The sequence below is a fragment of the Polyodon spathula genome, chromosome 35 (assembly GCF_017654505.1).
Source record: "Polyodon spathula isolate WHYD16114869_AA chromosome 35, ASM1765450v1, whole genome shotgun sequence".
NCBI lineage: Eukaryota > Metazoa > Chordata > Actinopteri > Acipenseriformes > Polyodontidae > Polyodon > Polyodon spathula.
This window is the reverse complement of record NC_054568.1, coordinates 3,337,795-3,365,042: the sequence shown is the minus strand read 5'-3', so window position 1 is coordinate 3,365,042 and position 27,248 is coordinate 3,337,795. Positions and strand designations below refer to the sequence as shown.

The following is a 27,248-nucleotide window of genomic DNA, read 5'->3' as shown; positions in this document are numbered from 1 at the left end:
TCAGCTCTTGTTACACACTACTGTAGTTACTCTTATGCTACATCGTGAAAAGACAGTGACTGGGTCTTTCTTTGTTTCACACTGCAATGCACATACATTCTATTGCTAAATGTGCTGCATATTATATAAAACAAACTTTTTTTTACAAAATGTTGATAATTCCAGCTTGGAAGTAAATGTTGATCATGACAGTTTTTTGTTGTTGTTGCATTTTTATTTGTTTTAAATATGTTTTCTTCCCTCTTCTCAATCAAAATAAGGCAACACTTTACACTGTCTCTAATTGCTGTGTATTTACAGAGTAGTTTTTTTTTTTAGCAAGCTGGTGTCCACTTTTAAGCTCACTGGGCACCTGGCCCGCAGGACTCGCTAAGGAGTGTGACCACGCCCCTATGCTTATTTACTATTATTATTATTATTATTATTATTTTTTTTAAGTATTGTTATGATTTCAAGGTATTGTTTGGCGTTTAAACACAATGTTTGTTATTGTTTTACAGCATGGATGGGGTTAACCTTCCCCATCCAGCTAAACACGTGTATAATGTGGCCATCTCCAAATTAATTACCAATTTGTAGATGGTCACGTAAACATAAAGAGCAGATCAGCCACATTGGGGGCTGTTTGTTCAGTATGGAGGAATGAGAAAAGTAACACAAAAATAACAATTGCAACTTTTATACTAGCACGATACTTATCTGAATACATTATATATTTGTTTGTTTTGGCCATTGTGCCTTCTGTTTTTATTTAAATATTTAATTTAATCAAGAAAGAAGAGCGCATTTGTGACCCGCCCAAAGTACCTTGTCTGTGTGTGGTTACTTCCTGGTATGTGACATCACTCAACTTGAAATCCTGTCACAAGGAGAAACAGTCCCTGCCAGTTTTGCCTCCCTAATCCACAGGAGCGCCAGAGCCAATGTGACGCTCCCTTTGCAATCCCCAGTGAACTTTTGCGGTTTTGCACAGCCAGGACGCAAACCGGCACATGACTCACCTTACACACAACGCAGCTGCACGTTTACCAGGTGATCCACTCTGGGACCTGTAACATTGTTTTAAACCCTTTCAAACATTAAAAGTAACCTAACTAGTTATTAAGGTAATTAAAACTTCACCGGTCAGCAATGATAAATTAATGGTTAGTAACTTGTAAGTGGTTTGGAATGCTGCCTGCAAGCTAGGGTTTTAGGATTGTGTTGTCAGTCAGACTGGCATAATTTGATAAATTTGATTAAAATAGTTTGATAAAAATTAATTATTAATCTGAGGCCAAGCCTGCAGCTTCAAGTTCTAATTAAAGAAATTTAGCATGCGAGTAATTATGCAAAATAAGCATTTTACAGGCTTAAAAAATAAACTTGAATGGTTACACTCTGATGTACTAGCTGAAATTAGACAAAATAAATGTTTGGAGAGCCCTTTTGTGGCCATACGGGTGCTTTAAACTTTTAGTCACCAGGATAACTGAAATAGAAAATCTTATGCAAAGCGATTCTAAACAGTTATTACAGGAGGCTGTGTGGTCCAGTGGTTAAAGAAACGGGCTTGGAACCAGGAGGTCCTGGGTTCAAATCCCAGCTCAGCCACTGACTCATTGTGTGACCCTGAGCAAGTCACTTAACCTCATTGTGCTCCGTCTTTTGGGTGAGTGACTCTGCAACTAATGCATAGTTCGCACATCCTGGTCTTGTACAGCACTTTGTAATGGTGGTCCACTATGAAAGGCGCTATATAAAAAAAATATTTATTTTATTATTATATTTCATTGTGGCAGGGTGCCCAGCCCCTGTGCGTATGTTGTGTTTTCTGTTGTCTATATTATGTATGTATTGTTGCATGGAGAGTGGGTTATCACAAGTGATTTAAAATATATAGTTCTATTTAGGCACAGGGATTGCACAATCACTCCACGTGCAGATTAAAGTGAGTATTAGGATGGCAGCACGGGGAGCACAGTTAGTTCAAGTGCAGATGTACCGAGATTCCAATTGACTGATTGATTAGCAAATAGAGTCTCGGTACAGCTGCATAAAAGATATAATGTTTCACTCACTCTGTGTTTGGGTGTTCAGAGTCGAGAACGGCAGCAGAGAGAGGAGGTAAAATAAATCAAAAGAAAACAATATTTACACACGCTGGTTAAACACCAGCATGATATTTTCTTGTCCAGTGTCCATCTGTTTAGTCTGGCCCTCGTGCCTTTTGTTTTGAGAAAGTGTTTTGTTTTGTTTAAAACGCATTTGTTAATAAACGCACCACAGCGAGGTTGAACCCCAGTCTGCTATTGTCGTCTCCATTCATTTCCTGGCTTGACGTCACCACCAGCCAACCTTGTCACATTCATATTCAAAGTTCCTCTTTCAAATCAATTTTACATTGGAAAAAAAAAGTGACCAACTACAAAAACGACATACATCCATGACGTTCAGCAAAAATATTTACTGAATAATATAGAAGGATAATTAGCAATTAAAAATCACAATTTCATTATTTGATTCTCCAAATTAATGAAAAAAATCTGACATACAAATGGACGGGCAGACAACCTCACATGTTCCCAGGATAGGATAGTCTCAGTGGCTTATACAAATAATGCTACTAACAAGTTTCAATATATAAACATGTCTGATGTCAGGGGGCAATAAGGTAAAACTTAGTTTTAGTTCACTGTGATTCTTCAACGCTATAAAATGCTCTAAAAAGAAAAATCCAGCTATAGCTCCAGTAGGCTGATCAAATCAACCACTTAGTTTTAGCACATGCAGTAATCAATGATTGATTGTTTTTTTAAGTAATATTAACCATACATTCATAGTGCATTTGGTTGACATTTGCTTTGGATCAGCTGTTGATGGTGACATTTTAAAGCAAGGGTTTTTAAAAGTTCCCGAGTACTGTAATGTTGCTGCTGGCCTGTGCATGCTGCACAAAATGAAAATGCAGCTAAGAACAGGCAGCAAGCCCTTAAATGTAAAACATAAATGTTTAATTGTGTTTGCATTAAATATAGATGCTCTTTTGTACTTTTAAACTAGACCCCTTTGATTTCCATTGCTGACCCCAGTGATGATGACTAAAAGCTTAAGCATGCATCAAAGCTTAAATAGCAATTTGCTTTAGGTATATGACCCCTTAAACTATTAATAATGTCGAATTGGTACAATCAAAGAGCACTGTATTTTCCCTACTACTGTTGTTAGTCTTTTTTTTTTTTTTAATAAATTCAGAGCAATGTGGTGCAGGTCTCTTATTAGCTTATTTTTGTTATTTGGAATCCATTTATATATCATGTTGTTTCATAGCCCTTACATCCTGTTAACTTTGTTTTTCCCCCAAATGTGTCTCAGATATGACTTCTCTCTGCTGGTACAATAAACATGGGTATAACAAATATTAGTGTTTATGTAGCATTTCTTACATTCACTAGGGGTGTTGCAGGATTACAGATTTCTGTAGTTCGAACGAATACAAAATCCCCAGAATGTGACGAATTACCCTGTAAATTACAAATGCAGTTTTTATAAATAACAGCAAGACTACATTAGAAGACAGCTGTAATATTTCACAACCATCAAGTTGCTATTTTATGATACCATTAAGGTTATATTTTCTTCATGGGTATCACAGATTTCTGTGAAAGTTACCAACTGCCATGTAATACGCAGTTCCCCTGTGAAAATTCCCATTTCTAAAAGAATGTAACTATACATATTTGTCTCACTTAAAAATAAGTACAGGAAACTTTTACCTTGTTGACTGACTAGCCTGGTACGCTGCAATTAGAAACCTGACTGCTGGTTACTTTGCTTCCGGTAAATCATTTAAAGTACTCTAATTCTTGATATGTATTTTTTGTATGCAAATGTAAGTCACCCTGGTTAAGGGCATCTGCTAAGAAATAAATAATATTAACGCTGCAGAGCTGCACAATTTCTTTAAAATGCCATCAACGAAAAAAAGACACCAGCTGCACTATAAATATTTTTGCAAAAGATCGCTCTGGTCGGTTACAAGGGGACATTTCACGTGCCAGTTTTTATTTTTACATTTTTGTATGTTTTTATTTTGTTTGATAATTCACTGATGGTGAAAATACTGCACTGCAGAATGTCTTTCATAGATGGACATAAAAAGCTAAATATTCTACAAATTTAGCATTCAGGTAAGCATTAACATATTTAGGACCATTTATTGCATAAGAATTCTAGAGAACATTTTCTATGTTGAATTTCTGCTTTAATACATATGTTTAAACCATGAGATATCTTGAAATACCGTGTAAAAAAAAAACACGGCCCTAACCAATATGTAATTACTAGCAATCGCAACACAACAGATATAGCAACATACACTGTATAAGGTCAATTATCTCCTTGGTCACTAAGCATGTATTTCCTCATGGTTTATTAAGGTTTATTTAGTGCTGATTTTTCTGGATGCAATTGAAGGCTGATAATAGATACTGTGGAATGGGAGTATTGAACTGGAAATCTTAATTACATGGGTACACTGATCTATTTATTCTCTCACGATTTCTCTCATGCTTAGCAACGCATCTCTTTAGCACTTTACACATGAGTAAAGGTCGGTTAAATCGCGAAACGAAAAAACAGCACTGCTTCATGATTTAATAGCGAATGATTTTGAATGATTTTCGCACTCATAGTGTGTGAGTGCGTGTATCTGCAGTTGCTTACAGCACTCTTTAAAAGGGAATAAAGCAAGCATTACATGTTATGAAAAGACCCAAAACCACCAGCCTGGCTACACAATCATCTATGCAGTATGGCCTAGAGGGAGATTAGCTGGATACAAAAATGGGAAGACAAGACTACATAACTACATTGTGGGCAACATACAACTGGTATTTTACACAAAACAGCCCTTAGAGGTATGAATGGATACCACCAGGAGTCATATATTATTTTTCCACATTGACACATATAGATTATCGTAGAGGGCGCTCTACAATACAAGTTGATATCCATGCTTCTCTTTAGAGAATGCAAATTGGCTTGTGTCTTACACAGAACCCTAGGCTGAAGAACTGAGTATCTCAGAAATCTGATGGAGTGCTTTGTTGATGATGATAATACAGTATATGGTTATAAAAGAAACACTAAAAAACAGTGAGAATATTTTTTGTCTCGGTTTTGCGAGAACCTCCACTTTTCTAGAATCACTTGTAACCCAATCCTAATTTAAAATCAGAATTCCACCCGACTTTAATCCTCACATTAGCAGTTATCAGGTTACGTAATTAATATTCAGTCCCTCAAAGGAGACAATGCAATTCTCTACTCAGCGTGTTGCAGGAGCAAGACTTAGCGGAACAGCCTGCTCTGTATTCATTACTCATGATCTGTGGCAAAGCATCAGGCATTAACCTCTAGATCACCTGCTTTGAGTAACAAGCATTTCCCTGAGCTGAATTCTCTTTCGGAAAAACTTTAGTTTCAGTGGAAGGTAATGAAACACACACCTTTTTTTTTTTTTTTCCCCCCTAAAACCGCTTTTATTTCTAAGCATTTTTATTTAAAGACCTCTTTGTAGCCAGAGTCAATGGATAAGTCAAGATGCACCAAACCATGAAGGCATAGATGAGAATGCTGATAAGAATTTACATGAAAGCGAAAAAAAGCATTGAGATGGAGTAGCTCAGCCTGCCATGACACTGATGCAGCACACTGAGAAGGAAAAAGAACTGACAAAACTTCCATACTCTGGTGCATGCAGATGGGGCCATGTTGGCAACTCCCACTGAAATTCTCACAGATCTTGCTTTGAAAAGAAAGTCCGACAGTACTTACAAAGTGATGACTGGGATCGAGCTCAACTATTGCACAGCTGTTGAGTTGAAAAGGAATTGTTTGTAATCAAAGGTTTGTGGTAACCTTGGTGCATAATAGCTGAAAAACATTCTAAATTTTATTCGAATGAGAGAATTGTGCCAGTACCAGAAACCAGGGGCGTAGCTAACTGACAGCCAAATTATGTTTTGTATTCAGGGGACCCCTTTTTAAACACAATTTAATATAAACTATTAAGAACTTAATAGTTTAAAATTCACACCTCTGTATTTTAGGCGTTTATTAAATGGAGGGTGTGCTATTGGAGCGTGCTCTAAAAACCAGTGCATGCACAATCGCGTAATAATCACACAGTATCTTAAAGGTTAGAAATATATGTAGAAAATTGACATTATGAGATTACAGTCAATCTAAAGCATCTACAGAAGGCTACAAGTGTGTGATAGAAGTTTGGTTGTGATCAAAAGCGAGACAGTTACAGTATTGTGTTAACCACGTACAGACATAATAGACACAACAAGGGTTCCTCTCCTTTAAACAAGAACCTTGTTGGGGGGGGGTGAAAAAAGGCAGCAAACTGTTCATTAAAAAAGTACAATTATGTTTTGGGAACTTCTAGGAGATCATATTATTGAAATGGGGTTTAATTACTTCAAAGACAGGTGTTACAGTAGTACTGGTAGTCATATCTTCAATTATACCGTATGTGTGTGTGTGTGTGTGTGTGTGACCCAGTAAATGGCACAGGAGGTGACAGGTGCCATGAATCACCAGGGATTTGAGATGACTGGAGGCAATGCAGGTTCAATCAGAGCATAAACAGCTTTCTGACTGCTGTAGAAAGGTTGAGCAGTAGTTATAGGATTACATGACATGGCAGTGTGGCAAAGACCCGACTGGGTGCTGTATGCAGAGAAAATTAAATACTGACCCAAGCACTGAAGTTTAGCAATGAAATACTGTCCCTAAAACCACAAAACAAAAGAACGACGCCCAACAGGGTTGTAAAACAGATTTTTGGATACTTTTTAAAGCAGACGGGTTCAGAGCTAGAGAGGTATAATTAGCTAATCAGATACTTGATTAGGCCTCGCCACTTTTCCCATCCAGCCTATCCAATCAGTGCTTATTTCCCTCACTGCATTGTTCACACTCTCACTCTAGTGAGGAACTGTGGGACACTGTTGCTACAGGTCAAATTAACCATGTGTATGCTGGATACTGATTCAACATAAACAACATATACAAAATTCCAGCGGTTTCATGGAAGTGGTCCATCTGTAGCAATTATAGGACACAAAGTGATCTTCTACGCAGGGTAAGAGAAACACGGTCACAATGTATTACAGTGTGCAATGTTTGTCAATAAAAGATGGAAGTGAGTTTCAGTTGCTGGTAGCTTTAGAGGGCATCTAACATAGGAGTTGCTCTGTTCAGAACATTACCCAAAGTGCAGTCATGAAATATTGACTTCAAAAGGAAATTGCATGCTCTGTATGCATTTTACCATGCATGTTACCAGTCTGTGTGAATGGCGGTTTATGGATTTGTCCACTGAAATAGACTATATGGCACCCACGTTGTTCTAGTACTTGCACTGAACTGCTTCATACCTTGCTGTATTGTACTAGTGCTCTTAATTATAACTACTTCCTGTATCTGGTACTTGATGTCACTCTTTTAAGTATCTGTATTCACGTTTTTTGTATTTGCTCTTATTTGAAATCGATCTCATGCATTTATCATACTTAATACATGCTCTTAATGGACTTAACTCATATAAGCAAGTATTTTTTACTACAATTTAACTGCTCTTAGTTGAACTCGCTCTTAAAAATGCAATTATTTACTGTACTCTAGTTTACTCTTATTTGAAATTGGTCATTTTCTACTGATTTTACTGGACCTTATAACTGCTCTTATCTATAATGTGATATTCTGCAATGTGATGTTTCATGCTGTGCTATTTTGTAACAATTGTAAATTGCATAAGGGCATCTGCTAATAAATAAATAAATAATATAGGGTACATCCACTACACCAGTATCTACACACAAACTGAATTATTCTCCTTTAAGCAAAATAATTGCAACGGAATGTACTGGAGGATCCTGGAACTTCTGTTTAAATATTTTCTAACTTTCTCTTCAACTATACTGTCATGATAACTTATTTGAATTTCTAAATGCAAGACTAAATGTACTGTATTCAGTTACATAAACACAGTTCTGTTTTTTTTTTTTTTTAATAATTTTATTTGATACTTAATGGGTTAAGGCCAGTAAATACATAAATATTTCAATTTCTTCAGCCCTGATGTTTATCAGTAAAGCCTCTAGCCAAACCTAGAGAGACACATTGTAACCGTATTCATGCTTGAGGAATTTTAATTAAAAAGCAAACTCAACTTCTTATCGCTTCCAAAAAAAAAATAAATAAAAAAAAAGAAAGAATTCCTCAAATCCAATACTGATCAGAATCCCAGGGCACCAACCCCATTGTTGATGTATTTAAGCGTAGACATTCCTGGATTTGCAGACAGTGCTGTGGGTGGATCCATAACCACTGGGTGTATTTTAAAACGTACATATTCTGCTGCAGTGTTGTACGTACAGTGTGTGCTGTAGAATAAGATACAAGGTTTTTTGACAAAACTTTAATTGGGTGGTAGTTCATTTCTTTCATGCTATTCGTAATTTAACAAACGGAATCCTTTGGAGAAACTGCATCGATTGGCAAGGCTGATTTGGATATTGAATTTAACAGAGATACTGAGGCTGGACAAGCTGTTAAGAGAAAAGAATGCAACAGATTTGTTTTGAAGATAGTTTTGCAGGATAAATCCACTGAGACACTAGTGTTTCCTACACAGCGATGCTCTAGCTATACGCAATTACTGGCTTTGGAGAATCGAGGGAAATGACCTATTTTCTGCACTTCTCTTTTGTTTGTTTCTGCCACCTCCGCAAAAGAAAGTCATATCATAAATCTTTTTTTTTTTTTTTTTTTTTTTTTTTTTTTTTTTTAATGCAGTGGAATTAGAGGGTAAAAATGAAAAAAACACCTAATCTGAAATATAGGCAGATTATTTGATCAGCTGACGTTCCAACTGATCCCCTTGACCTTTTGACTGGAAGAGACTTGTGTGCAACTATTCAGCAACAAGAACGGGAAAGCAGAAAGATCTTACTTCACAGGGAGCATGATGGAGGATACATTGACCAACATGTCAATCAAGGAAAAAGATCCCCATATAGCTTGCTTGGTTGTACAAGGTTTAAGCCAATAAAATTGTTAGTTTTTCCTCACCACTATAGTGGACTACAGGGTGCCCGGTGAGCTCAAAGCAGACGCCTCCAGGTCTGGCATTTGACCTCTACTGACAGTTACTGCAGAGCTCCTGAGTGTGAAGAGGCAGTTGGCTTGGTCATGGGATCAGTGGATGACCACTGAAGTTCTCCCGAGATGTTGCGGCGACAGGGACAGTAATTTTGGGGATAGATAAGTGAGTAAAATAATTGGGCAGGTGTTCCTGGGATGGTTACTGTGGCCCAAATTGCAGAAACTTTCTGCACTGGAGACACCTCTTTCCACTCGTCCCATGAGCTAAACATTGTGGTCTTTGGTAACAGATCAACTCCAAAGTTTTTGCCAGTCAGTGTAAATGCAGTAACCAGAGAACATTTCTCAATTGGTGGATTATTATCCTATTTACAAGCTACAACTTCCTACTTGTCTCAGTATTCAGAAAGTGTACTAGCCCTCAGGATCCTTCCTGGAACAATTTGCAGCACACAATAAATATTCAAAACACAAACGCAATCCTCAAGGAAGATTATATTGAATGTTATTAAATAACGATGTTGTCAAAACAAAGTGAATATGGGTTTAGTCCAGACCACAACGATCCCGGAGGTAAATTAAGATAATTAAAACTACAACCCATCATTTCAAATGTCAGTGTCTAACTCTTACTAAATGATCTGGTTAAGTATTTGTGGCACTGAAATGGCAACACAATCGTTGCATACTTTGCATACTCATTTTTAGTAGACAGGACTGATAGGAAGCTAGCTTGAAACTTGGTAAGGACATTCCAAATCTGTAGATACACAGAGGGACCCTGTCTGTCTACCTGTATGCCACACTTACACAGAGCCAGTATTAGACATGTGAGAGAGCTGGGCAGAGGGCAGAAGGCATAAGCCCCTCTATCCTCCATCCTCCCACCCACAATTTTGGAGGACTTCTACTGTTACTTTGCTTGGAAAAGGACTTCCACATAAGAAATAAACTGAGCTGAAATAAAAAAGGGATTTCCCATTGATGTATCTACTTTCGCTCATAACTCCTGAATGCAATGCTACCCACCAGTAATAAATTGCCAATGTTGATGCTTCAGAATACTCATCACTCTGTTTCTAAAAGAAAAGCCAGTCACATGACAGTTCTCTCAACAAAAATGTGTTGTTCCCTGGGCAAGCTCCAAGCCAGGGCAGCGATAGGTCATTAGTTTGTCAATCAAAACCAAAAAACGACTATTGGAATCTACATGGATAGAAATACCTACTGGCCATATTAACCATCAAAGCAGCCAAGTCTGTTCCTTAAGAGAGTATTAGATGAGGCTGAAGTACTTGAATCAAATGCCACAAAAGCTACTTAATACATTTTTGCTACATGTGTGGGGATTTTTCTTATAAAAAGAAGTGCATTTGGGTCCCTGAGTGACTCATCTGATACAAGCAGGGGAGCGCAGGTTAGCATGTGCAGAGTTGACAACTGTCACTGGGGACTCTCGCATTGCCTTGTGTTATCGAGGCAGCGGATGAGTCACCACAAATAATATCACTTTGGTTATTGTCACGTTCGCAGTCATTAGTCATACACCAGATTTTTAATATCACTGGGAAATCAAAAGAACAAGTTCTTCATGCAAGTTAGTCCAGCATATAAAGTATGGAAGCTCAATACAGCATACAGAACCCTGCAATATATAGGTCTAAGTAATTATTGCAGACTCTGTAGTGAAAATACATTTTATTAATGGACGCTTATTTCGTATGGGAAAACCCCTGATAAATGCTGCTTATTATCACCATTTGTGCTCAGTCATTTGACGTGATATTAAAAGGTTTTGACTGTACTATTTGGAGATACTTATTCTTCAGTGGTTCTGAGTTAAATATGCAAACACATTTCAAGAAAGGAAAGCCTGGGGGCTTTGGCTATTGCGTGAAATGCTAATCTACTCCATTCTAAACCTCAGTGAATTCTGTTTTCTCTAAACATACAGAGGTTCGCTAGTTAAAACGCATTTTCAAGAGTTCTGGCTACAATCTCCAAGATTAACATTCTGTTCCATTCCAGTTGGCAATTCCTCTGTGGATTACTACGCTTATATATATATATATATATATATATATATATATATATATATATATATATATATATATATATATATATATATATAAACTGCTCATATCTCAAAACTCCTCAGGCAAAATTAAACAATACCCTTCACTTTGACTTAATGTGGCTTTTAAAGACCACCCCAGCGACCAACATGTCGCAGGTCAAAACCATAAACTGACAATAAAACCTGCACGCTCATGACAGTCACTGTACAACCAGCAAAATAAAACACACATGCACCATTTGAGGATGTAAAAAAATGGAAAGTTGTCATTATCAATATTTCCTTGCATGCACACCATTCACTGATGGGTTCTCAATTCAGCTAAATGAACCAATATTGTTGTTTTATTTTCTCTTTTACTGATTCAAAATGTAATTAATAATTTATATCAGATTGTTCAAAGTTTCCTCGAACAGCACCCCCCTCCCTCTCCCGAGAATAGTCTGGATCAGCGTTCCAGTTGATGAAACTTGGGACCTATGCTTTGGTGTCTGGGCGACAGACCTAACACTTTGAGATAATGGCTTATACTTGGTACACAACTGTATTCTATGATTCTTTAAGATCAGTTTAAATCATGGGATTTGTACATGAAAAATGTCTCTTTGCCAAAGTCTCATTCTAAAGACCATTTGATTTCATATTTACAAAGTTACCGAACACTGCATACAGGACCTGAGGCCAATTACAATTCTAATTCTAACTACAATTACAGTAGAGCTGTTTGCTGAAATTACAATGCTATTTTTGTTCAATTACAATTATGCCACAGCAATTACAATTATATTAGAAATTAACAAAAACAATTACGCACGCTAACATGTTCCCTCTATTTACTCGAAACAGTCGAGCAATAATCACAGGCACAAATACAGAAACTTATTTGTGTATTTGTTTCCATCTGCAAGTGCAGTAAGTAGGGAGTAGTAGTTATGCGGTACTTAGATTGGCCACTCTGTAAATAAAAAAATTAAAAAACCACATCATGTTACCATGTGTGTACTTAGTCAATGCTAACACTACAGAAAATAACTGACACACAACAAACAGCAACTGAGCGAAAGATGGCTGATTTTGGTTTTTAACATTTCATGCAGTGCTAAATGGTCACGTTAGCACAATGTGTCCTGGAATACAGAGGGCAGAAACACGTTTATGGTAATGGTAGGTTGCAGTACTGTACATGTAGGATATTAATTGTTTGTGGTGTGTGGATAGAGGGTAAGGCGTTCACTTGGGACACAGAGAAGGAAGAAAAACAGACAGTATTGCCTTGGACACATTGCCTGTGCCTATTAGGGTTGCTACTGTCAGGCATTGTCAATTCTGGACGACTCTTTAAATGAAGGTTCAAACTTAAATTAACCCTCACAGTGCTAGATCTTCCCCTCCATGTGTGTTTTTATTAGTTTTTTTAATTTGAAAATCACAATAAGATTTCACATGTACCAAAAGCAACCTAATTGGAATGAAGTGATCAGCTATTTAACCCTTTAAGGTACAAGGGATCAGATCACTATAGGGAGGGCAGTGTTCACTTTCTGATGCCTAGTTTGGTGTAAAATGGAATCTGGTTGTGCTTCAACTGAAAAATACACTCCTTTGTTGAGTATACATGAGAGGAGGACCAAATGATTATTATTATCATTATTATTTATTTACATATATTTGCACACAACCTCAGACTGGGACCTAGGAGTCCCGTGAGGTTCCAATGTGATTAACGTTAATATATGGAGCTAAGACAAGGAGGGATCATGAGGTCCTGCCAGGACTATAGGTGCTAAATTGCAGTCAGCTCATAATGGACAGATTATGAGAGTTTTAAACCTTATAGTAAACACAGCATATTTACCTAAGGCACTCTCTGTTCTCGTCGTCTTGTGAATGTGAATTTCTATAAAAGCACATCTGTTTTATTCAACAAGGTTGTCCAAAAAATGTCTTTACCATATATGCCTCTCTGAGCTCTCCACTAGGACTCTCTTAATATGTATCCTATATTTAAGGCTAATTGTAGCTAACAAAATAATGTTACCTGTTTTACGCTCCCCCCACCCCCCCACCCCCACCATGGGCAAGTTGTCCATGCCTGCAAGTTATTTATAATCCAAATTTATAATAAATATTAGGTCTCAAATGTGTCAAAACTTTTGAAAGTGAAAACACATTTAAAACTTGTAAATTTTTAACAAAGATTGTTTCTTGTACGACGTCAGATTACAGAAAGCTCGTGAAGGACCCCTGGGTCAGTTCACCTCAAGAGCGGTAAATATAATATATATATAATATATATATTATATAGATATATATATATATATATATATATATATATATATATATATATAGATATAGATAGATAGATAGATAGATAGATAGATAGATATATGTAAACATTGCAGAAATTCGAATTTCCTAATATGGCTATTCATGTGCGCAACAAATCAAAACTACAGAAGCTACGAGGTATTCTAATAAATGTGCACACTACAGTATGTCCTCCTGAATCCTTAGTGCTTGCATAATCTCCAGTCACACACCATGAATGAACATGAACACACACAGTAGAGAAAATTAATACTTGTGTTACTACATGTTATGAAATCTCATAAATGAGAAACAAATATACTTCCGTTCTTTACCAATCCTAAGTAAAAGTTATTTACGGAGCCAAACAGAAACCAGGGCCCAGTTGGACATGAAGTGGAAACAGACATAAGGTATGTTTTGGGCTGCCTAGTCATGTTGTTCTTGCTGAAATGACAAAATATGCTTGTAGATACTAATCATTTAGTTTAGCCAAACTACAAGAAACTGGACAGGGGCTGAATCATTTTCAAATGTACTTTTGCACTGCAGTAATCCATCTCCATCAATGCTGTTGGAGGGCATTGTAGACTGTAGATTGAATTTTGCAGTGTGATCCCAGTGTGTATGATAAATAATGTGACAGATCTTGTATTGATTTCCTACAGAACACTGCCATCTGCTGGCCTTGAAGTGTATTTTTTTTCTACACATACAGAGGTGATACGTGTTTTTTTTTTTAAATCAAGTTCTGCAGAGCTATGAATAATTTATTATACAAGGCGATTTATAACGCTTATACAAAGTAAACTGATTTCAGCTGGGAGAAACAATTCGAATAATTTTTTTCTAGAGCAGGGGAAGTTATGGTGTGTTTTATTAAGGGCAATGAGATGTAACTGCTAGTCTACACTATGGCACGCCTACCAGCTTAGCTGAATCACAGCCCTATGCAAGATAGCAGCTGATCTGTGTAATGAACTTGCTCCAGTGGATTACTGAGGTTGAGTCGTGCAATACCAGTGTTGACTTTGATCAAATGTTTTAACACTGGGGTGGAAAAAGCAAGGATCTCAGTCCAAAGTTCAATCCATCTCCAGTCAAGCATTGCTGGCTTGAGTCAAACAGGATAATGAAAAGAAGACAGTCTTTTCTAGTATTCAGAAGTGAGAAGATGGATCTGAAATTATGACAACGGGCTCGCAATAGTGGGGGGAAGAAACAGGCACAGTAACCTCCAAAAAATGTAAAATATAAAAAGGTAATGCCTTAAGGCATAATGATAAATTGCCCAAAAACTACATTGGTGAACATTACCAGTTTATTAGAACCTGTCCCCAGTATGGGCTTGGGACACTTTCCCCCCGATCTCAGCCAGGATACAATGTGACTACTCCACAGGGTCCATAGTGCCTGGAAGAATGCTAATCCATTTAGTCATTAATATTTCAAACCTGACAAGGCCCTCTGATTGCAGCCATCACTGCCTCTCTAACCTCTGTTTTGTAATTACTCCTAACCAGTGCCCTGGAGCAGCCTAGCAGAGCGTCCTTTATACTGAGCAACTTAACTGACTTGCATTCCTACACCGAATCCTGGCAGAAGCCTTTTCTCATTTCTGGTACTGTTTGCAACTGGGCTGCTCCCACAGCTTTACAGAGCTGCAAGGTTCACGTGTGACATCACAAGCTAATTTGCATCTTTAATTCCGAGCCCTGCCCAATCCAAGCAGGTAGACAGGTACTGCTTAGTGACCAGGCAGTGTATGCATGTTGGTTAGTATTCTGTATGTACAGTCAGTGAAAGTGAATTATTAACCAACTAGTAACTGTGCATCCAGACAGCTAAATGGTTGATTGATAACAAGAACAAGAGGATGTCAATACTTAAATCGCCACTGTAAATGGACACATTTGTCCTCTCTACTGTCAGAGCATTTGAGTACAGTCTAATGTTCGATCTTCAGTCAACGCCTACTGTGCCCTGTGTTAAAATAACTTCCTAGCTGAGTAAACTAAAGTGTTTACACTAACTCCGTTTTATTTTTACGCCCAGGGCCATCACCATGGAGAAGCTGTTTGTCTGTTTCCTCTTGCTCAACGTGCCTGTGTCTGCCATGCTGTGTCCCAAGAGATGCACGTGCCAGAACCTGCTGCCTTCCTACACTGTCCTCTGTGCAAAGACGGGACTCCTGTTTGTGCCACCCAACATCGACAGGAGAACAGCAGAGCTTAGACTCATGGACAACTTCATCACCACACTGAGAAAGAAGGACTTTGCCAACATGACCAGCCTCATTCACTTGACTCTGTCTCGGAACACCATCAGCCAAATCACACCCTTTGCGTTTGTGGATCTCCACGACTTGCATGCTCTACACCTGGACAGCAACCGGTTGACCCTGGTCAGCGACGAGCACTTTCAGGGCTTGATTAACCTTCGCCATTTGATCCTCAGCAATAACCAACTGCAGTCTATTTCCGAAGGGTCCTTTGAGGACTTCTTAGAAACCTTAGAGGATCTGGACCTATCCTACAACAATCTGAGGGAAATCCCTTGGGAAACTATCAGTAGACTCATCAGTGTTAACACCCTCAGCTTGGACCACAACCTCATTGAATTCGTCCCTGAAGGGATCTTCTCCAACCTTCACAAGCTCGCCCGACTGGATATGACCTCCAACAAGCTCAAGAAGATCCCACCTGACCCTTTGTTCCTGAGGATCCCTGTGTATGCAAAAATGAAAGGCTCTCCCTTGACCTCCATGGTCCTCAGCTTTGGTGGCAACCCTTTACATTGTAACTGTGAGCTGGTTTGGCTCAGGAGACTAACAAGGGAGGACGATCTCGAGACATGTGCCTCTCCACGGGAGCTCATGGGCAAATACTTCTGGACCATCAAGGAAGAAGAGTTCATCTGCGAACCGCCCATGATCACCAGGCATACCTCCAAAATGTTTGTCATGGAAGGGCAAGAGGTAAGTCTCAGGTGCAAAGCCATCGGGGACCCCGAACCATCTATTCACTGGATCTCCCCAGAAGGGAAAGTCATCGCCAACACATCTCGGACCATATCCTACGAGAACGGGAGCTTAGACATTCTCACTACCACCATCAAAGACTCTGGCATCTTCACCTGTATCTCCTCCAACGCTGCTGGGGAGTCCACTGCCCCAGTAGAACTCATTGTCAACCCTTTCCCTCTCCTCACGAACCGAACAAGCCATATGAAGGAATCAGAGCCAGGGCCCTCGGATATCTTGACCTCAGTCAAGTCTGCCAATGAAACCAGTGGCAAAAAGAACAAGAGAGTGTTAGCTACTGAACTGACATCCTCATCTGTCATGATTAAATGGACGCCCCAGAACCACATACCTGGGATTCGGATGTACCAGATCCAGTACAACAGCTCATCCGATGGTATCTTGATTTATAGGTAAGCAAGACTATTAGAATTATTACTAATGGTTGTTAGTTTAGATACTTAAAATGTACACACGCATACAGTGTTGGGGTCGATCCCAGTACAATGTGCTTAGTGTAAATTATTTACACAATATAACCCTAACCCTTTTTTGATACAATTGTGTATATATGTCGTGCAAAAAGATTTACATATTAATGAGAGGAAATATACAAACTTGGTAAACATTTCAGAGCCCCTGCAATCTGGGATCAATGGACAGTGCATGTATACACTGCATACTGCATAGGTTGACAACCATACTTCGCACCATAAAATAGAACCATAATTTTGTATTCTAATTAAACTGCCAACGAGGAACACAGAAGGGGAGTCAGTTAAAAGCATTTTTTAATCATTTCTGGCTAAAGATCCTGTTTATTTCCCTTGGTGTTTTCTATTTATTCTAAAAAAGCAAACTTCCAACTGTGCTTGTTAAACGAATTAGTTTATTTCTTTACACACACACAGTAGTTTTGTTTTTTAATCACTCGAATAGTATTTTGATCAGCTGCTGTATCCTAATTTGAATAACTTAAAGTTGCTTCTTTAACAAATAACTATCTCCCCCCCCACCCCATTTCAAAGTACATTACAGATGGAAAATTAACTAAACACCAAAAAAAAAAAAAATGTCTTTAAGCTTGGTTTCCTGACACAGATTAGTATTCTGTCATCTTTTGGGTTATATGCAAAACAAATAAATACACATTGCTTTTAATTGACCTAAAGACAGCTCTGTTTGGGATTTATTATGCTACATTAAGCTTTTGGCTGCAATCCATTACGATGAGACATTGTTGCCACTTCTTATCAACCAAATTAAGCATCCCTAAGGATAAAACACAGCAGTGACTGAGGAAGGGTAATTTACTTCAATTATGATAGAAGCAAACAGAGCATATTGCTTTTTGTGTCTGTATGTACTGATCAAATTTTGATCATGTCATCATTTTAAGGTCATGCTCCACTCATTTGATTCTTGAGGGTTATACATTAATCTCTTTCTAAATTGATGTAACAGGCAGTGTTGTCTGATGCACTGCCATTACGGATTCTGTTCCCTGTCGTTGAGATGAAAAGATCTATAAGAGCCTGGCTCATCTGCATTGTGGTTAAGACACCCGCTAATAAAAACCTGACTTAATTTGATCACCATTACTACAGTAAAAATGATAACCAATTTCAAATATATGATCGACTGGGAATTGATAATCCATAGGGCTCTGATGTTTGCAGTTTTAGCTATTACATATTAACTAACAATCAACAGAAAAATAAATCCTGTATATTAACATGTTTATTAGTTGATTGTTAATAGTTAATAGACTCTGATGCTAATAAAAGACAATAGGTTTTAAAACCCATTCTGTTGTCGTTGTTGATCATGCTGTGGTTTGCTAATGATCCTGCTAGGGTTTCGTTCAGGCACTGGGATTATAATGGCAGCTGAATAAGATGTTCAATAAATAAATAAACAAACAAACAAATAAATAAATAAATAAATACAACTTAAATAAGAAAACAGGTCTCTGAAAAATACCGGGAGATATACTGTACGTCACACATCAGGTTGTGTTTTCCGTCCGTTTGTCACAGTGTGCATCAAATTAATTCGCTGTTTTTCTCTCGGTTTCCATCTCCTCAGTCGTAACAAGCTGGCAAGCTGCTGTAATTATGTCCCTTCTGTAAAGGATGTGAGGCAGCATACTGACTAAGTCCATAAAATGCTGCAACTTGTGACAGCTCTTTTCTCCAAGATGCCCCAGATTCCAGGCACCAGCGTCTGTTTCTCAAGAAATACTTTTACGATCTATTTCACCATCTATTTTGGGATTACCGACTGTCATGGAAGCAACAGCCGGGGGTACAATAAATTGTTTTAATGCTGGCATATCTAAATGGCACCACCGTTTAATGTTGTTTTAATTAAATTTCTTTTTATTTTTTTTATTATTCTTCTTTGTCTGGAAAATCCTAAGTGCCAGGGTTGAACAGCCTTCCTCCTTCCATTCAAATCACAAGACAAAGTGATCTTTTAACCATCTTTAACCCTCCCAACCATGCATAAAGTATTCTTTTTACACAGCTGAAGAAAGGCTTTTGTCAGAAAACATCCTAAAATACACACTTTTGCAATCATTTAAACCTTTTGTGCACATCAAAACACACACACACACAAAAAATGTGAACACTGCAGTTATACCTCCTATTAACTTCCCAACGTTTCCATATATACCTTTGCTAAGGAGAAATGTGTTTGAAAACAAATACTGGAGGTACTTTTAGGCTTTTGATGCCCTGGTAACTATACTCACTTATTTCAATTTAAATCCATTAATGTGTTTATGATGTAATTTACTACATAGATAATAATGTGCATATGCATATATATATATATATATATATATATATATATATATATATATATATATATATATATATATATATATATATATATATTTATTTCTCTATCGGTAGATCAGTGTTTTTACTCCCCTTGACCAAATCCTCAACACAAACAAACAACAGGTTTGAGAGCTACAGCCTGACATCCAAACTATGCACAAATTTACCTTTACCTGAACGTGTGTCTATACGGTTGAGGCTAGTTCCCATAGGAGGAAAGGATCTAGGGGAGGGAAGAGGGTGTGGTATCAATTAAGGGACTGCTGTGATTGGTCAAATCCACACCCTTGTCCCTCCCCTAGGTCACCTTTCCTCTTATGAGAACTAGGTGAGGTAAAAGTGAGTTTTCAGGTTAAGGTGGTGTTTATACCAAGTGTCTCATTTTCCACCAGGATGATTCCCTTCTCCAGCAAGTCCTTCCTCTTGAGTGACCTGGCCTCCTCGAGGGAGTACGACCTGTGCGTCCTGGCGGTGTACGACGACGGAATCACCTCGCTGACGGCCACCAAGCTCCTCGACTGTGTCCACTTCGTCACGGACAAGGAGTACAAGCAGTGCCGCTCCATCCACGACCAGTTCCTGGGAGGGACCATGATCATCATCATTGGGGGGATCATTGTGGCCTCAGTGCTGGTTTTCATCTTTATCCTGCTCATGAAATACAAGGTCTACAACAACCAATACAAGCAGAAGCAGGCCAAAGTCAGCAACGTCTGCTCCCAGACCAACGGGAGCCAAGCCGGGACCTCCTCTGGATCCACTATGAAGTCGACAGAGAAATACGAGGTCCACTATCAGGAGGGATACGGGGCTATCGTCAAAGGGACAACCATAGTGGATTTGAACCTCGATTGTGGGAAAATGGCCACAGAGGATGACGCGATATCACAATAACACAGGGTGACTTTTTTCCCCCCACACACCTCTCCGACTGCCTTAGGAAGGATGATCAGGTGTCCAAGGTGAGGCTTTGGCTTTATATTAGTATAAAGTTGCATATTCAGTATTCAGATAATGCCCTGGCCTTTCCACTCTGGAGGAGCTCAAAATCTGTTCAAAATACAGCAGAATATCAATGCAAGTCTCAAGATATGACACAATTTTTAGGAGAATTATATGGTCAATAGCAGGTTATGTTCGAAAATACATGGTTTATATATTTTTCTAAGATTGGCCATGCCTTGCTCCAACAAATTGCGTCATACCTTGTCACTGACATCTCATTTCCTTGCCCCTATCAAATTAACATAGGTAATATATTTATTTCTTCGTAGTAGAGAATTCAAATGCAATCAACCACTAACTAAGCTCTTTCACAAGGTTACTGTGGTTAATTGTTTACCACTTTTCAAATACATTTCTGCCTTATCTCTCCAACCATTTTAACCCTAAGTTACCTCAGCAACTCTACTTGCCAAAGTCTCCCAAAGCAAACAGGTTTAACATTACCAACACACTTTCCTTCATAAGATTACCAATACATTTCCACTCTGCACCACGAAAGACCAGGATAAGAGTTGTCCCGACTGACCGTTTCCATAATGGAATGCCTCTTCTCTATACTCGTGTCACCATGGTGACTGCTGGCAGGTGGATTATATTTTTATCATTGTGACAATGATGTGCTGGTGACATCCTTAATGACCACACACACCTATACAACAGCATTTTTTTTAATTTCTAGACTTAATGTACAGTAGCTTCCATCTATGCTTCAAATTCTCATCTGCTTGTGGGTTTTGTGCCTTATTACTAGTGTCGGTAGCAGTACCGCTGCCAAAGTTTAAAAAATATGCAGGTTTGAACAATACCAGTGGCAGCTCAACTAATAGGAACAACGACACTGTTGTTCTTCAGAGTGCTCATTTTTGGGCGTTTTGACATTTTTGCGGGTGTAAAAAAATAACTAGCAATTTTCTCGCTCAGACGTTGCATCCTAAAATATACCCTTTTGCCCTTCAATCTGTGAAACAGGTAAGTGTTTTTTTTTTTTTTGTACCTGTTTTTATTGTACGTGTTATGATCATAGGTGTTAGTTTTTGTAACTTTTTTCTTCATGTGGTTCATTTGCAAACTGTTTCATTCACACCTGCGAGACAAAAAGGTACCAGATCTGAGATCCGAAGGTTGGAATTAAATCTTTCTTAAAAGGCTCTTCAAGGAGTACGTCATACAATTCAGGGATTATTACAAATCAGTAGTGTTCCAAATTCCACTTGGGATTAATGTGCCCTGTAAATTCAATTTGAATTACATTGTGCTACATTTTCCAAAAAGAAATCCAACACAAGAAATCTTGATAGGATTCTAGTATGAAACCCTGTCAAGGCTTTGAATATTTTTTAAAAGGCTGATGTTACCGCGGGTAGGATTTTGACTGGCACTCAGGCAGCTGATTCCGCTCCTGTCAGTAGCTGCACAAAACAAATTCTTAATATAACCCCCCATTTTGCTTTCTCTAAACTTAGTCAGTAAAATATCATTATTTCTTTCTTCACCCCTGATGATAAACTACTGGCAGCAGTCTTTTTGAGGCTTCTTACTGGCAGCAGAATGTGTACTGGTAATAGGAAACCCCCAAAAAACTGCAGCCAGGAGATTTTCTGCTGGTAGCAACCACTTTGATTTTTTTATAATATGTTGTACAGCAAAATTAGGGCATGCTTAATTTAATGAGGCACTTCTTCGTTTATTAACTTTGAACAACTAGCTTACTAAAATATTAACAAAATATTTTCAATTAGACGGCTACTTTACATACAGGAAGCAGTTTATGAACTCACAAATAAGGCAGGACAAATTTGTACAGCAAGCATCAGGACTGCTACTTCGGGGTTATCAAATATAAAAAATGAAATAGTCTTATCAAAAATACAGGTAATGATATCAACAACAGAATTACCAATACCAAAAATAGAATTGTGATACACAGTAAACAGTTCTATTCTGGAAATCGCATATACAGCTGCTGACACCAAATACAGAATTTATATTACTGATATCAAAAATAGAACCCTTGCTTTAGAACATCTGTTCCTTTGTCACTGGCGTTTCTGATAACAATTATACAGTTGCTACTTTGGAACTTTTTAAAAGCCACCCTATAAAAGTGTCATCATTAAAATGTAATGCAAGGGTGTGAAAAACAAGTATTTGCAGTGAGGAATGGATACAGTCGAGGCTGCTCTACATTTTTCACGGAACTGACACGTTCTTCTCCGCTTCTATTCCTTGTGTTGTGTGGCTTTCACTAACTGTAACCCTTTCATGTCTGCTTTTTTTTTTTTTTTTTTTTTTTTTTTTTTTTTTAAGGATTCTCAGGCAAATGCACAAAACTAGTTGGAGCAATCTCCACTAATTTAATGAGTAAGATTTTTTTTCACAACCCAAACAGTGAAACGCTAAAAAAAAAAAAACTAGCACTTGTTGCTCCTGTTCGTTAGATTAGTCACTGGTGTTGTTCAAACCTGAAAAATAATAGAACATTGCTAGGCAAAGGTTGGCAAGCAGCTACTAGCAAGCAGAGGAGAACTTGAAGCATACAAGGAAGAACTCTCTACAACTTTTTGTTTTTCATTTAAAAAACACATCATCTTTTTAAATTGGCACATCAGCCTATGTAGGAGAACTGCTTTTATGAATTTGTATACTACTTATGTTCTGTACACTATGTTTTAATATGTACAGTCTGTGTGATTATTTATGATTATGTGTTAGTGTGTTTGAGATGTGCTGCACGAATTGCTCTATATAAAATAGATTATTATTATTACAAGCATTCCTTAAAAAACAGCCTTTAGCATTTTATGGGAAAGTGCCCCCAATATCAATGCTTTGTCAGCATTAACTTTAAAATACTCTCAATAGATCATTAAAGACATGTGGAATACTTGAACATTAACAAAACACCAGTACAAAACATCGCTGTTAAAGGATGCATTAATTAATAATGTATCTTTTGACCGCAATGGATACCTAATATGATATTTTACACACAAGTGCATTTATGTGCAGCGCAACAAATAAAAACAATAAATGCAGTTGCTACTGAATTTTTTTGGAACACACTGCCATCTTGTGGTAACACGTGGTAACTCTCTCTCTCCTCTCCCTCTCCAGTTGTAGCTATATTTGAGGGAATACAAACAAACTGGTTTGCCAGCAAGGCTTGCTTTCTGGGGTTTAAGATTGAATATGCTTGTCTGACAATGCAGCTAATACTCTTTCTTCCCTACTCAAAACAGGTAATGAAAAGGATTGTACACCCTTGGTGTATAATGAAATTGATGCAATCAAAAAAATGACTTTGTGGATAAAGGACAGCGGATGCCGCCTTTCATTTCTAACAAAAAACAACCCTGGAATACAAAATAAACCATCCTCTGGGTGGTGCTGAACAATGATAACAACAACACAAGGACTACATTTGAGACTAAACTTTTTATACAGAAATGATATTGGAAAAAGTTTATGAAACATGCCGCACACAGTGTGTTTCTGTGTTCATCTTGACATGTCAGGAATACCTTTTTTTGCAAAACGGATAAAAGTTTAAAACTGCACCAAGTTAGCACATACTGGAACACTCTGCTGGCACTTGGACTATCTTGACTGTGGGTTCTACTGTCTGGGCACATCCAGGACCTATAAACAGTACAGTACTGTGCTATGTGTTTCCATCGGGGCTAAGCTGAAAGCGGTTTAAATTCAGTCCTGTTTGTTTCCATTGGCAGTAGACAAACAATTGAACTGGAATCAGTGCCTCTAAAATCAGAGTACAGATATCCAATATATATATAGAAGATTGAATTGAAGTTGAAGCCCAAGATTGAAATTGGAGGTTTTAAAACAAAGCAGTTTCATGGTTCAACTGGAAACATGGAATATTTTGACAATATAAAACGTCAGATTGCTACACTGGCTACAAAATGGAAATGTGTGAATTCACAGGACGATACACACAAGGAATACCCAACAATCACAAGAAAAATGTTTGTTTTATAAAAGCGGACACTCTTTGCGAACTCAAACAATGTATTAATACTGTACAGATTGTTTCCCAGTTCGTTTGCCAGACTTTTTTTGTTTTTGTTTTTAAATCGGTTTTACAAAAAGGGATCTAAATTTCTTTTCTAAAAGCTACAGATAACCAACCTACAAAAAAAAAAGGTGCAACATTTTGAAAAAATTATATTTACCATCCAAGTATTTCTATTTGATTTAGTCATTTCATCATTTCTGATTTGAAATCCATTCATTACGAAAATAAATAAATAAACCCAAGTCTAATGGCATTGTATGCTTTGAAAAAGTACTGTATACAATACAGGTTTATATGATAAATAAAGTATTTTTGTATAAGTTTTGCAGTAAACCTATTTTGCCATTTGTTGTAGGAGTACAAAATGGCTGTACAGTAATTGTATTTTGGGGTGGATTCAAAAATGTATAGTTCCATTTATAACCTGTTCTGTTCCCTGTACTATGGTGTGACTCGATCACTGAACAATAGACTATAAGATTGGGAATTTGGTGACAAGTGATGGTTACAAATAACATACTTAACTATAGAAGTTGTTTCACCTTTAACGAAACTGCCATAGGGTACAGCTGCCATATTCTTACTTTTCTGCAAAAAAAAAAAAAGAAACCCTGTAAGGACTGTTCAAGAAATTATTTTTTAAAAGGTTTATAAAAATTCCCGTCACTGATTGAAAGTTGTCATAAAGTTACCTCCTTAGTCCAAAGTCATCTTGACTTGACTGGATTCTCTTATCAATCAAATTATTATTATTATTATTATTATTATTATTATTTTTTTTTTTTTTTTTTTTTTTGCATTTAGAGTTTCCTGCCTGAAACCTTGCAGTCTTCAGTTTCTGTGTGAAAGACTGTAATTCCCAAAACATACCACCTGGTGACTCCACTTACACAGAAGCACTTAAGTATAATCAGCTGCCTTTTAGTGCCTGCTTGTATCATTGAAACGTGCATCTTGCCTCAAGCAACAACACTATAAAACACCCGTCTTCCATACTGGTCCACAAATATGGTAGTAGAGTCCCCAGTGCTGGTAATAACTACCACAAATTAAAACATATATTCAAATGGCTCTGAAGAGAGCGACAAGCAATGTTTTAATTACATTTTTTTTTAATCACTTCAATACATTAATTAATAATTAACAGTACTAAAACTGAGTGGTGATTGAACAAGTATACCTTTATGAGAAAAAAAAACGCATATCCATCTATATATCCATATATAGATCTATCTATATATCTATCTACACACAGTATTACAGTGATTACAACAGTATTCATTATTAAATTATATTTTCAGTATTATCAGTTAGTAAATACAAAAATCAATACACAGTCTATTGTACATGGACAACACATTACAATAACTAAAAACAGTTTCAAACATCTTACAACAGTTGTAAACTCACTAATCTTGTGATTTGATTTCCAAAAGCGAGGTGGCAATCGGTTGCATGATAGATAAGGGACGCTCCTGTTACATTCCAGCCAGGACAATGTGGTGAGCAAGCACTAGCAGGAGTGTCACAAAGAAGACTTGACTGTACATTCAAAGTGGGGGGAGTGATAAGGTTGCTCACACTATTAAGTGGATTTTAAAACCACTGGATACACAGAGACAACTCGTTGCAGGGCATCTGCGATGAAGACTGGACGAGGAGAGAGTGGTGAATACATCTTCCTGCATTTAAACTTTAGCCAAAGGGTCAAGACACTAATTAAGACAGCAAGGAGCAGTTTTTTGTATGCAACGGTTTTTCTGGATCAGTAAGTGCCCTGTAGCCAAACACAGTCAAATCAATTCCACAAGTAAATCCTTTGTACAGCATTTAATATACAGTTGTAATTTATTGAACACCACCCAGCGCAGGACAGAACAAGATATCCATTCATAACAATCTCCATCCTTCCTCACATTAAGCCCTTAACCATCATGAACATGAATTTGTCGAGAACGCTGGCCTTTATGTTAAACTGTGAGCACTTTGTCTACTGACTGCTAATCTCTAGGCCATGAAATATTGCTTCCTGCAGTCATTTTGATTCCGCGACACTGCATTTCAACTCAATATTGTATATGCATCATGCTTCACCATCACACTCTGTATGCATATCCCTATAAGCATGCCGTTCCACTAAACTGCTGTTCGATTTTTTTCAGCATTCATCAGTGACACTTTTAGGTATCTTAAGAGATTATAAACATTAGCCAAAAGAAGAAAAAAAAAATTAAAATGGCAAAAGCGTATAACTGTATTGCAAAAACAAAGCAGCCCCACACAACTGAGGAGACAGACATAAAGACAGACAGAGAGGCATAAAGAGACAAACAGACCTCAGAAGACAGGCAGACAGACTATATCCGTTATAACTGATTATAAACACAGCAACAAAAAACAAATGACAACTGTATAACAGCCATATTATTTCTAATCATTAACTATGCTATTAACAGTCAAGGGCACTGGAACTAGGGGTGCGGCAGCACCCCCTGGCTTTACATGGATTCCATCATATACAGGGGTTACAGTTTTGTTCAATGGCTTTCAGCACCCCCACTTTAGAAATCATTTCAGTGCCACTGTTAACAATTACAGAATATAACATGTTTATACATTGATTATAATAACAGATCTCAAAACTAAGGCGTTCCCTCTTCATCTGCCCTTTACTTTTAAAGCACTTAACAACCTCCCACGGCTCTTTGCGTCACCCGAGTAAAATCATACTACAATAAACATCTATACAAATACAATATATTCTGGGCACACTTGTGCTATACCATTTCTGTA

The 27,248-nt window shown here is 37.6% G+C and overlaps 1 protein-coding gene across 1 annotated transcript in view; it reads left to right on the top strand.

Annotated features, from left to right (window-relative positions):
* LOC121303787 (leucine-rich repeat and fibronectin type III domain-containing protein 1-like protein) overlaps positions 1 to 24,664 on the top strand; it is a 47,330-nt gene extending 22,666 nt beyond the window's left edge. Inside the window, exons 2-4 of the mRNA XM_041234568.1 lie at positions 15,599 to 16,978; positions 19,807 to 20,376; positions 23,659 to 24,664. Of these exons, the coding sequence (XP_041090502.1) occupies positions 15,609 to 16,978; positions 19,807 to 20,308 (1,872 nt within the window). The 5' untranslated portion in view covers positions 15,599 to 15,608 and the 3' untranslated portion in view covers positions 20,309 to 20,376; positions 23,659 to 24,664. The remainder of the gene's footprint in view (positions 1 to 15,598; positions 16,979 to 19,806; positions 20,377 to 23,658) is intronic.
* The last annotated feature ends 2,584 nt before the right edge of the window (positions 24,665 to 27,248 follow it).